The sequence below is a fragment of the Oreochromis niloticus genome, linkage group LG7 (genome assembly GCF_001858045.2).
Source record: "Oreochromis niloticus isolate F11D_XX linkage group LG7, O_niloticus_UMD_NMBU, whole genome shotgun sequence".
NCBI classification, from domain to species: domain Eukaryota; kingdom Metazoa; phylum Chordata; class Actinopteri; order Cichliformes; family Cichlidae; genus Oreochromis; species Oreochromis niloticus.
The window spans coordinates 54,333,656-54,346,802 of record NC_031972.2 but is presented as its reverse complement, the minus strand read 5'-3'; the positions used below and the strand labels follow the sequence as shown (position 1 = coordinate 54,346,802).

General features: G+C 39.8%; 2 protein-coding genes across 3 annotated transcripts; both read right to left on the bottom strand.

Moving 5' to 3' along the window:
- Positions 1-670: 670 nt before the first annotated feature.
- Positions 671-3,162, bottom strand: LOC112841663 (uncharacterized). Its single transcript, XM_019361583.2, has 2 exons — positions 2,364-3,162; positions 671-2,171 (listed from the first exon to the last, which is right to left on the bottom strand). Exons 1-2 carry the CDS (start codon positions 2,653-2,655, stop codon positions 862-864), a joined length of 1,602 nt encoding a protein of 533 aa, XP_019217128.1. The 5' UTR covers positions 2,656-3,162; the 3' UTR covers positions 671-861.
- A 1,773-nt stretch (positions 3,163-4,935) lies between these two features.
- Positions 4,936-11,268, bottom strand: cd9a (CD9 molecule a). 2 transcript variants are annotated; one of them, XM_003440400.5, is made up of 8 exons: positions 11,046-11,268; positions 8,385-8,487; positions 8,194-8,291; positions 7,663-7,737; positions 7,348-7,449; positions 6,292-6,381; positions 5,904-5,987; positions 4,936-5,810 (listed from the first exon to the last, which is right to left on the bottom strand). In XM_003440400.5, exons 1-8 carry the CDS (start codon positions 11,112-11,114, stop codon positions 5,745-5,747), a joined length of 687 nt encoding a protein of 228 aa, XP_003440448.1. In that variant the 5' UTR covers positions 11,115-11,268; the 3' UTR covers positions 4,936-5,744. The 2 variants fall into 2 exon arrangements, with proteins under 2 accessions (XP_003440448.1, XP_003440447.1); XM_003440399.5 differs by lacking the exon at positions 11,046-11,268 and adding an exon at positions 9,434-9,633.
- Between the last annotated feature and the right edge of the window lie 1,879 nt (positions 11,269-13,147).

Genomic DNA, 13,147 nt, shown 5'->3' with positions numbered 1-13,147 from the left:
TCCCTCTGAGAGTAAAGGCAATCTCCAGCAGGTCTGAGCTAAGGAAACAAAGTACACTAATGTAGTTATAACATAATGAGACGTTATAGATATATACGTAATTATACGTTATATTGAGCAGGCTACTGCCCACACTAAACTGTGACTATCACCAGGCAATCTGGGGGTGTTTCCTAAATCACTAGCAGGTGCGAAACTTCTGACAGAGTGAACAGGATGTATGCAGGTAAACTCCAGATTGACACGAGCTGATCGGTGGAGTCGTGGGGAAAATATTGGCTTGTGATCTACGTTACAGAAAGACAGAGAGAGGTACAACACCAGATGGAAGGCTTTTTATTTACACACTAAACTAATCTGATATTCCATTTTCAGCAAATTCAAAGCAAATGAAACGAAACACAAAATGTATTTTTATTTCATTTTATTTTATTTCATTTTATTTATTTTTGTTTGTTTTTTGTTTTGGCGCTGTTTCTTAACTTAAAATGTCCTGTTGTAATTGGACATTTTAAGTTAAGAAACGGTGCCAAACCAAAAAAACCCCCACTTCCCTCAAGGTGTATTATTGCAAGGTCAAGACCATGCAATAATACACAGAAACTCCAACCCCCTACGAGCAAGCACTTTGGCGACAGTGGGAAGGAAAAACCCCCTTTTACAAGGGGAAACCTCCAGCAGAACCAGGCTCAGGAATGGGGTGGCCATCTGCTGCGGCCAGTTGGGAATGAGGGAAGGAAGGCAGGTGAAAAAGAGTGGTTATTTTTAACCACTCTGGTTTTAAAACTAAATTTCAATGAGATGGCACACTTTAAATAAATATTTTAAGCTATTTTAAGACACGCACGTGTCAGTTAAATTTTAGCGTGCAAATGAGAAAATCCTAGAGATGACATTTCGTCTCTTCAGCTTGGCATGTTTTTTGAAAGCATTGACAATTATGTCGTCAACCATTGGGTTGCTTAACTTCATGAACTGTCCTGGAGAATCCCACTTTTCATGGAGATCATTGTATACTGTCAAGCTGAGTTCTTCAATGTTCTCTAGGGAGATTTTATAATTTTTGGACAAAATTTTGTTCCAGATCTTTTGGCTAAGCCTCTGTACAATGAAGTCAGTTGTTCCTGAATGCCATGTCGTCGTCTCATTTAGTTCGGCCATACTGTGTATTACCAGGTCTCTAGTGAATTTTTCCACAAGTTCCCAGTACTCGTCCCGGTTTTTAGATACACTGAGTACTCTTTTTGGTAATCCCAGCAGGTGTTTGGTGAAGATTGGAACAGTAATGCTATCAAGCTGTTCCCTCAGACTAAAAATCAAATATTTTTCCTTGCATTTGTGTGTTTTGCAAAGATCCTTTAAAATGGCCTTGTGGATATTTTTTAGGCTTTTTGGAGATAGATCCAAATGTTTGCCATTAATTTCTGGCCAGATTTTCTCAAGCAGGCGATCACCAATGCAGTCAGGAGTGAGGCGCTCTGTGAAGAGCTTGTGTTTAGAGGCGACATTGTCTATGGCCTCTGAAACCACTACCTGAATAACTTTGTTGACACACAACTTTTCCTCGCTCAGAGAATCAGATAGTGGACTGATCTGAGAAGAAGTTAAAGACTCACTGTCACTGAGGAATCCCTGAAATCTGGGGGTTGCCTCATCTTTCAGTCCTCGACTTTCTGTTTCATCTCTGTAGCTTGAGTTGTCTACACATATGCAGCCTACAACTGGTTGAGCCTCCAATCCTGGAGTTTCTCCCTGGTCTTCTACAGAGCGTTCGCCTAGAGAATCAGGTAGCGGACTGATACTAGAAAAAGTTAAAGACTCAGTGTCACTGTGCAGCTCAGGTACTTCTAGCTTCACAGGCTTTTCCAGGGGACAAGACTTTGTTTTGTCAAAGTCTTTTGTATCAGCTGTGAAGTTTTTCTTCATACAGCTCTTTTTTGGCTTTACTGTGGCTGGTGTTTCGAGTTGTGTGTTTGAATGACCCACAGATATGCAGTCTAGGGCTGGTTGAGCCTCCAGTCCTGGAGTTTCTACGTTTGCATTATCACTGTGGTCATCTACAGAGCTTTCATTCAGGATGCTGTCCTTTGCTCCTGTATCTTCTGTTTTCTCAGGGCAGTCTGCGCCCACGGACTGAAGACAGACCTCAGAGGCCTGCATGGAGGTTGGATCTCCATTCTCCATGCAGTCTAGGGCTGGTTGAGCCTCCAGTCCTGGAGTTTCTATGTTTGCATTATCACTGTGGTCACCTACAGAGCTTTCATTCAGGATGCTGTCCTTTGCTCCTGTATCCTCTGTTTTCTCAGGGCAGTCTGCGCCCACGGACTGAAGACAGACCTCAGAGGCCTGCATGGAGGTTGGATCTCCATTCTCTGTGGGTTCCCTAGTTGATCTCACTAACATTTTAGTAAACTTCAGCATGTCTGTTAACAAAGTGGAAAGCAGATGAAAGTCACAGTACTCTGGTTTGAACGGTACCAGAGATTGCCACTGTGGTACAATTGTACCAAAAAAGTGGTTGATGAGTAACTCCCAAGTTTCCACTGAGGTGTAAGTGAGTGGAGTAGTCATGTTGAAGTTTGTATCTGTACTTTTTAAACTCTGAATTGGAGAAGTGGGATTCATTTGATGTGTGGTTGGAGTTGTGCTAGACATGTGTGCTCTTTGTTAACTAAATGCGCTTAAATTACACTTGCTGTGCTGATGCACAAATGCTTTGTGAACTGAGCTTTACTGGAATGGTGGAGGGTTATTTATGGCCTCGCATGCCATAAGCCACGCCCACCTCGAAGAAGGCTTTGATAGATCAAAGCAGGCAGCCAGTGACGTTACACGCAGTTCTTGGTCCGAAGAAAACTGTTTAAAGTAAAAAATAAAAAAACGATAAAATAAATATAAACTCTGTTTGAGGTAAGTATTAGCTCTCATATGGCTCATTTATTAACAACAAAGAACCTTAAAACGTGTTTTTAGGTTAATAGCGATAATATATCCATAAGCACTCCAAGGGGAAGAAATACAGACAGGTGTGGCGCTGTTTCTTAAGTTAAAATGTCCAGTTGTAATTGGAGAGTTTAAATGATACGGAAGCGTAGAGCTGCCACCCAGGCAAAAGAAAAAAAGAAGTATATCACGTTATAACGTGAAAAGTTTATTGTTCTAACAAGATACTTTTCACGTTTGTACAATATACTATCATGTTTGTACAATATACTTTTCACGTTTGAACAATATAATATCACGTTATTACAATATGCATAAATATCACGTTATTACAATACAAATATCACGTTCGTACAATATAAATATCACGTTCGTACAATATAAATATCACGTTCGTACAATATAAATATATTGTACGAACGTGATATTTATGCATATTGTAATAACGTGATATTATATTGTTCAAACGTGAAAAGTATATTGTACAAACATGATAGTATATTGTACAAACGTGAAAAGTATCTTGTTAGAACAATAAACTTTTCACGTTATAACGTGATATACTTCTTTTTTTCTTTTGCCTGGGTGGCAGCTCTACGTTTCCGTAAAATGAAACATGAAACACATTCACATGAAAATATCTGGTAGTATTTCCTAAATGTATATTTAACTGCAAAGCATTGGAAAGAGATCATCAAATATCGTGTAGCTCTGATCATTTTTGGCTCGATACACTAGGCGGCAAAACGTGTTTCTGGAATATAATGTTTTTGTTGCTGCAAGTGCTTTTTATGCAGTTTTTGCAAAGCTATATGTGGAAGGAAACTGTGACTTAGGACAAGCTGATGGCATAAGATGTAAGTTTCATACATCGGTTTCATATGAAAAAAAAATTATTGCGCTAGCTTACGTGGTTGCAGTGCTACCGGGATTCAAAAATAGTTACGCAAAACGGAGCATGCCCGCTCCGACCGGCTTTAAAGGGTTAACATTTTTATGTTGCAAACCTTCCAAGTGAGAACGTGTTAATGCCTTTTTTTTCTCAGTATTATAGTCATACATTTTCTCTAAAATTTCTCCTCCTTTTCTATTTTCCTGGCCTATTCCCTTGCTAGTTTGTCCCTTACACAAACGGTTTAAATACAGATCACCTCACAAAAATACAGTCCTTTTTTATAATCAGTGTTATCTCCAAAAAACGATTGAGGCATTTAGAAGGGCAACACCCGGCTGTCAACAACCAAATCATAACATGCTTCCTTGTGCTGTAATCAGAGGAACACAAACTCTATTTACTTCTATACTCGCCTCTGTTTAGATGGAAACGGTGAGTCACTCAGACATTAACTAGTCATACTGTTTACCGTAACTACCGTGTCATTAGGTTTGAAGACAAAAATTTTCCATAAAATATTTGTAACAGCACAATTAAGAAACAAAGACACTTCTTGTCTTTGTTTGTGTTCTAAGGGAGTCAGTCAGCTGATAGCTGCCAATATCAAAGAAGGGGAAGCTGGGGGAGTTTTCCCAATGTTTTTTTTTCTTTTTCCTACTGCGAAAAAGGAAACAAGCTTGAGTGTAGCTGTCATTGTTGTCAGTCCTATAGAGACACCTACGCACGTCTAACTCTAGCACGCTGTATCGTGAGCAGCTAAATCTAAAATGTAAAGAAGGCTCAGTCTAACAGTGAATCAGTGTGACTCTTAAATTTTCATTGTAGTTATGAATGTTACCAAGTGACCTAAGAACAGGTGAAGTTAAATGTTCACCAACTTGTTTACTATTACAGTGTATGGGGATAATTGCAGGTCATATTATTTTATGGTCCACTTTTATTTCTCTATTTAAATGCTTAAATGCTCCCTTGTTGGCAAGTTTTATTTTCCTAGACTAAATTGTTTATATTTTCTTGTCATCTTGTATGCTTACGAATTCACAATCTCTCACAGGCTCTATAAATAAACCTTTACGATTGTTGCAGTAAACTCATAGTCGACTCAATACATTTTAGTTTATTTGGCGCTTATTGTTAAATTTTGTCTCTGTGAAACAGTGCATATGATATAAATCAATCTCTGTAAAACTGAAGAGGACACTGCAAAATGCATCGTCAAACTGCACGTAAAAATATAAACAGCTAACATTAGAAATCTTACAAATACAAAAAGGAAAACATTTACAAACACAAATCAGGATAAGGAACAAATCAAAAGTCATGAAAATACAGGAATCAAGATGCTACTTTAGCACCAAGCTGGTTAAAGTTAACAGCTCGGTATTCAGCTGGCTACTCATCACCTTAATTTTACTTAAGAAGTTGCATGAAAAAAGGAACTGTAAAACTGCTGAGGCTGTGTTGTGCAGAAGTGTTTGCTTTTTTGGTTTTTTTTAATATCTGGACCATGTTCTTGCTAGTAGATAACCCCAAGTGACAGCGATAGAAATGTTATCAGTATACAATAGTATCATGTTTTGTTTAGATAATTAGCTGTTCACACACTAATTTCAGTCAAATCACCACAAAAGTACACATTTCTTTTTACTACACTGCCACTGAATAACAGATGACACCCATTTTATAATTGGGCCTTATAACCACATAACAGCTATCTAGTCCAGGAAAGTGGGCCTAAGCGTCAGCAGCACAGATAAGACTGACGTATAATGCAATCAGAAATATGTGCACCCAGCCCAAGCTTAGGTTATCCCCCCTTTAACGAGCAGTGTTTCTACTGGCAGTGGAGAGTCGTGGGACTCTAGGAATGACATCATGCAACATTAATGAGGACTTTGAGAGGGTGTCACACCACCTCCCTGGACCTCCTGATGGCGCAGCACAAGAGCATGCTAAAGATCATCCCAAACACCTGTAAGAAAGAGTGGTACAAGTTTTGAGCTCATTTCTGGACTGTCCTCATTCAGCACAGTAGCATTAAGAGTTAAATCAATCACGTGCTCACCATAATGACCCCGATGGTGATGCCTACTCCTCCTATGATGTGCAACTTGGAGTTAAACACCTCTTCAATGGCATCAGGGCAGCTCTGCAAAAGATAGTAATGATTTCTTTGAGCTTTCTGAGCATGACTTGTGGGATGGTACACATAAAAGACAGCCTGAGGGCATGTGGGCTCCTGTAAACCACCGTTGCTATAGTAACACTGCAAAGAGACTGGGGGCTTGCTCTGCAAAGGGAAGACTGACAGACTTATGACACACATCGGACCATGATTATGCATTTGATTTACAGTAATTGCCACAGATCTCAGAGAGATGAAGCATGCCAGCATGCCTCTTGATTTCTCCATTCTCCATCTCTATCCACACACACACACAGGATAGTCATACCTTAGTAATGAGCTCCTCCAGCAGCTCTCCCTTTGGACAAGTTTCTGGGTTTGTTTCCTGTAACCTCCCATTTGGACCACAACAGTTCAGCTGTAAACATATATGAACATATGTTGTAAATGAACATGATGACCATGAATGCAGATGAAAAAAGAGACCCCCCCCACCCCAAATGTGGTTTTTCATGGCATGCATTTTTAATTTATCTTTGTTATTTTGGCTGATTGTGACCTGATGAATGTAAAAACAAAGAATCGCCTTTTTTTTTTCACCTGATTTTTGTTTCTGAGGAAAATGAGGTCCACATAAGAGGACATTCATTTTAAATTTCAATAGAACAGTGGCAGTATAATGTCCTTGTAAGTGGATATCAGGCCCTATGTAGGTCCTAGGAGGTTAAACATAGTCACCGTGGCATCACCAAATGATTTGTGGACTCATTTTGGTTTTTGATACTGTACACATGTACTATAGTGAACTGTCAATTAAAAAGTATTCCACACTAAAGTACACCCTGGGCTGCCATTTATGTTATTCTAAAAGGTTTTATATATATTTATATTTTTTAATTAATATCATGCTCTTCTCATATACACTTATGGACTATCTGAGGAATCACTCATTGTTGGTCATTAGATAGAATGGGGGTTTAAGGCTTCATTTTGGAGACCATGTCCATCCTTTTTATACAGATCATCCAAATAAAGCCTGCACCTCTCTCTTAATAGCTTTTGCGACATGTGTTAGTGCAGACATTAAGCCTGAGATACAGCAGGTTAAGATGTGAGACTTAGAAGAGGTGGTAGAAGTGTTATTACTAGATACAAGTTTTCCTTGTAGTTCCTGTATAATTTGTTGTGCGTAATCATCTCACAGTTTTAGCTTCACACATAGCAGCTGTGGAGTAATTCTCATGAAGAACGGTAATACAAACAAAACTGTCCTAGAAAACCAGGTTCACCTGGAAATAATAAACAACATTTATCTGACTCTACCGTAGGTGACAAATTTCTTTTGGATAAGATCACAGTCGGCCTGAATTAGAAAGAGGCTCACCTCAGTTTGAATCACCCGCAGTGTCTCTTTGAGGTGCTCGTCTCCACTTGACTTGTAGTTGTTGTACGTCTGTGTGTAAAATCCTGTGATATCATTCACCACCTGCAACACAGCAGTAAACCGAGAAACGATGATACAATATATGTCACAGAGACATATAAATCTCCAAATCCCTTTACTCGACTCGCTTTTTTGGATTTGGTTTGTATTTTTCTGATCTGGCAGTGTTTTCTCACATGGATTCCTGTAGTGTACTAGGTCTGTGTAAAGTGTTTTCAACCTGATAGTTAGCGTTATAATTTGTTGAAATGTTACCTGGCTTTGGTTAGAAAATCCCCAGATTCCAGCAGCTACCTCAATGGCAAATATGATTAGCAGGAAGAAGAAGAACTGCAGACAGAAAAAGACTAAATTAAACTCAGCTGACTGTTTGCTTCCAGGCATGCTTGCGCACATGTCTTTTGCGCCCATGTATGAACACATAAGGTCAGTTGAGGGTAGCCAAACCCAGTTTTCATTTACTCCTCCTCTTGAGAGATTTAATACGAGAAGAGAAGATTATGGCCAGACGGAGCGGGATGGTGGGAGCTGGAGGGAGCTAGTGCAGAGAAATCTAAGAGACTCTTCCGTGGCCTTCACACAGTTCAGTAAACAAAGATGAAGGCAGACATCTCATATCTTTTGAGTGAGCCCAAGGTTAGTCCGTAAAGCACACTTGTGACAGTGAGATAAAAAGTCCAAGTGCAGCTAAGTGAAATCACTAAGACAGTTTAAATTTTTACGTTAGTTAGATCAAAATTAGTTAATAGAATATGATAGTTATGAAGATTATTAAGTGGTACAAACCATTCCAAGCATACAGGGGGACTCCCGGATGGCACCACAACATCCCAGAAAGCCCACCACCATTATCAGTGCTCCAGCTGCTATCAGAATATATACACCTACACAAACACAACACATCATGTGATATACAGAGAAGAATAAATAGCTTTTATACAAATAGCTATGATATAATAAACATCCCTGCATCTTACCTGTGTAAAACACATACGAAGAATCTGGTTCTTCAAACAAGCCTTTGGTCTTCTGGTCTAATCTTAGCCACAGTCCTATAGCTAATACAGCAGTGCCGGCGAGCTGCAACACACAAAAATATATGTAGTCACATACAACATATATTGCAATTTGCACCATGCAATCTGCATACTGTTTGCTCATTAAAAGTTGAGTCAAGAAGAAAACTTTTCATACTCTGTCCTCATCATGTCCATGCATGCATCATCCCCCGCTTGCCAACCTAATCAGCAAGCAATTATGCCTCTGAGTTTAAAACACTGCACTGACCAGCTGTTTCTCCTGGTTTCATCCTTACAGTTTCGCAGTACTCAAACAGAAATCTTTAAATATAATTTAATAAACAATGCCTTGTGCGGAAACTCCTCTTTCACAGTAATTACCTCTATTTGGCTACAAATCAATCAAACAGCACCTACAAATATTACAATTCAATACCTACACAGCTTCGTGTTTCTGAAAAACAAAACAAATACCCCGAAATAAACTGAAACTGAACATTACACTTTTGATTTTTAAGCTCTGAGACAGATAACAGAGAAGTAAGCCTGCATGGTCACAGCTTGCACACATTCCTTTCGACATTTTCACTTAGCGTGAACACATAGTGGCAAGTCATTTGAAATATGTGAAGATTCTAAAACTCAGAGTTTAGGACTTTAAAAAACGTGTATACAAGGCCACTTACAAGCCTCCGGCAAAGATAGGTTGGTAAATGTTTAACTTTGAGCAGAAAGGTGGCACGCAGGTTTTTTTCAAAGCGTGGGAGTGTCACTTTGCCTTTTCTTCTCACGTTTTGACAAATGCTTGTTGTTTTGAATACTTTATGCCGTATTGCTGCAATTTTTCTCCATCCTTTAAAATATGTTGTCTAGTAGAAATTTGTTACAGAACTGTAACACAAGTTGAAACATTTCCCCTTTTCTTTATCGCTCACGCTCACGCACACACACAAACCACCAGATCAAAAAAAAAAAAATAAAAAAATAAAAAAGTAAAATACACCTACCCAGAAGAAAAAGTTGAAGATGAACATGAGATATTTCACACATTTGATTCCCCCACCGAGAGCCATGTTGAGTCACTTTAAATCGTTCACCACTGTGACAAAATAGTGCCTTTTTTTCCAGGAAGAAGCTAACGCAAAGGTAGTGGTAAGAGAGAGTATTCTCAATACCGTGCCTTTCAGAGTCACCTGATTATGGAGGTAGGGAGTGGCCAAAGTAACTCTTTGCTTTCAACCTGTTGTTCCATGTATAGTTACAGGGTGTTATGATCTGGTAGATAGAGGGGTTGTGTCCAGGCATGTAAACGTTTCCTAAAATACCTGCTTGACGACACATTTAATCCTCTGGTATCTGAACTCGTACCTACATTGAATGGGTCGACTTTTGCTTCCCATTACACCTACAGCTTCTGCTGCACCCAGAAGTGGTTTTTGATCCAGTCCAAGCAAAACTTGCGAACTCTGCTCTGTGTGCACTGGCCAACACGTTCTCACTCCTTAAGCGTAATATTTTACGCTAGGTGACAAATCGTCAACATTTTACGCTTTCGGGTACCCAACACGTTCCTAAATGACGAGATCGGAAAAATGACAAAACATGAGAACCGTTTGGACTCTGTGATCCTGGTTAGTTCCTATCTCAGAAGAGAAGTTTTTTAAAATGAGGACGCTAGTTATAAGTAAGCGTCCCTGTGTGTTGACAGATTCTGCTGATTAAGAGTTATACTGTAATTTATAATGTATTGTTTTCCTGAAGCTTCTCCATTTCTGAAACATTTGTGAATTTATAAAGTGATTATAATGATCTATTTTCATCAATCTTATTAAAACTCAAAACTAGTTGCGGTTTTTTTTTAATTTCTCTCTCACGTGTAGCGTTCACATGCCGTGGGAAATCTGTCTGCCATGTAATTAATGCTACACTTAGCTCTATGTATAGCGTCGCAGATTAGAAACGTGCATAAAAGGCAGCACATCCATTTGAAACCACACACACATCCCACTCAAACACCACAGCAAGACACACCCTGCGGGTGCGCAGGACAGCAGGACACACATAACCTACATGGGATATCTAGGATTCACGCACAAGCACGTGCGCGCGCACACCGCCAAGGAGACAGACTTCCATTAACAACTCTTTTAGGGGCCGAAGTGTTAATTACTTAATTTTGGGGCTATATCTCTGCCACAATAAGCCCCCTCCCCCTCACTGGAAGTATTAAAATGCCATGCGCGCAAACTCCAGAGTGTGGCTAGTCTGCGCGGTGGAACTGGGTCACTTGGCCACTGGGGATTATTCTCCAGCCCGCACGGTCTCCACAAACATTGGGACACTTTGTGTTTAGTGGCAGCCAGAGCCATAATTCATTCATGCGGCTGCTCAGAAAATCCGGGGATAAGTAACAGACACACACCGTGGGCGCTCGGCACAATTCTGCATCTGGGACGTCTATACCGTGTAATTTCATTCACTATAGTAACCTGCACTCACACGAATGCGCATGTTCCTACGCAAACCTCACACACGTTCGCACACCTACACGGACACACACACGTAGAAAAACAGGCATGATGCAAACGAGAATAAAATATTTTCTTGCTTCGGACTCACCCAGAACACCAGATTGAAGGCAAACATCAGGTATTTGATGCACGTCTCACCCCCCGACAGTGCAGCCATGGCGGTACTTGAACTGTGGCTCACACTTGTACCGTTATCTCAAATTCAAGAGGAGAAGAGCCACTAAATAACAGTCCGTATGCAGAATGAGGTTATTTGCCGAGGCGCCGGCGCTGACGCGCGTCGTGCAGAGCGCGCCTGTAGTGGTCCGCCCCCTCACGGCTGCACAGCCTCCTATGGCTCATCTTCTTTCTGTCTTTATTCCTGAAAACTTTTGTTTACAATTTCTTCTTTATTTAATTATTTGACCAAAAAAAAAGTGGATATCGGTCTTTTAGTTATTTTCGGGGATTTTGTGGGATTTCCGGTGATGAAGGAATGTTGACACCTCCACACCATTTTCGATTTATTCAGATTGCAGCCTGCACTTGCTTTTCAGTATTGTCTATGTGTGCCTTTCCTAATAGTGGGAACAGTACACTGAACAGCACCCTGCTGTGGGCATTTGAATGCAAGTTCCTGCAGGACTCTGGGCATTGCGATGACGTAATTCTCCAGGAATAAGCGCGTTCACGGATTAAATATACTGTACATGAATGAACACGGTGCACGAGCAGGCTGTGTGCTCGCCAGCAATATATAGCTCACAGACAGACTATAGGTTACATGCTCTCACTTCTAAACGCAATATGAAACAGGCAGCTTTTCAGTTGAATGCATCATTTAGCATCTGTGGGGCAAGCAGGCTTTACATTAGTCTGGTGTCTGAGCAGTCCTGCTTCAGGGTATATCACGCTTAGATATACGTTTTGTGGCCATTTTTAAGTGGACAATGAATTAGCTACCATTTATAGATGATTTGTACATTTTTGTTTTACCTAATGTTTTTTTTTAAGTTTATTAATTTAATTTAACAACATAGCCGTGAAAGCGTCAACATCACTATGCTCAAAAAAGCCTGAAAAGTATGATGCCATTTGTCTACATTTAGCTTTTAATAATAAAGTGTCAGTTTCCATAGTAGGACTGAATTATTTCACTGGCGGTTTATTAGAAAGTAGAAAACCCACTTTAACCCTTTAAAGCCTGAGCTATGACATTATTTCCAGAAAATTATTGACATAAAAAAATACATATAAATTTGCATATATTAGTTTTAATTTGATTATATTTGCTAAATCCGGCATTTTTTGTAATTTATTGCTTAAAATGTGTGTGTGTGTGCGGTGGTGGTGGTGGGGGGTGTTCTGCAGTATAACCAACTTGACCAAAGCTGCCTCACCATGCATATATATAATTACCCAAAGCTCTGCATGCCCATTCAGTTAAGTTATTATATCAGAGCTATCAGAGCTGCTATACAGAAGACATTTAGGCACATTTGCAAGTAATAATGTTAGAATTTTTTTTTTCCAAATTCAGCATGTTCATTTGTTTGTTTTGAAAAACATCTCTTGGCATCTCACTGTTGCACTACAGGACATTTTTGGGTACTTACATAATTTCATTGATGCCAGTAATACCCTTGTTTCAAGCTGAGACGCCTTCTATCAGGCAGATAATAAACGTCTGCGTGGGTTTGCTGTGTGTTTGAAGCACACACCTCCACAGGTGATTTCCAGCTCAACTCAAGATGGATCATCTACATAATGTGCGAACATTTTAGGTGCTTTGTCTGTTTACACCAGATAGGTAGATCAGGTAGTCTCCACAGACCCTGATCATTCCGTATTTAGTAGCCTAGAGTTACATAAAGAGAGTGAAAGCGAAAGAAACAGCCTCAGTCTGCAGAATACTTATTTACTTATTTATAATTACTTTATGCTTGCTTTATACTTATATGAATACTTATTTTTGTGACGTTGTGACACAGGTTGTGAATCTGAAAACACAAAAACTATTCCTCGTGTTTTTCCTCAGCTTTGTCCAGAGACAACATAAGTTTCCACCTGAGAGTGCTGATCATCAGATGTTCCCATTATGTGTGCGTGTGTGTCTATGTGTGTGTAATTTTGGCGCCGCTAAGACAAGTGTGTTTGTGCATGTGACACTATCGAAGGAGTGTAATTGCGTGAGATCGCTCTAGTAAGTGT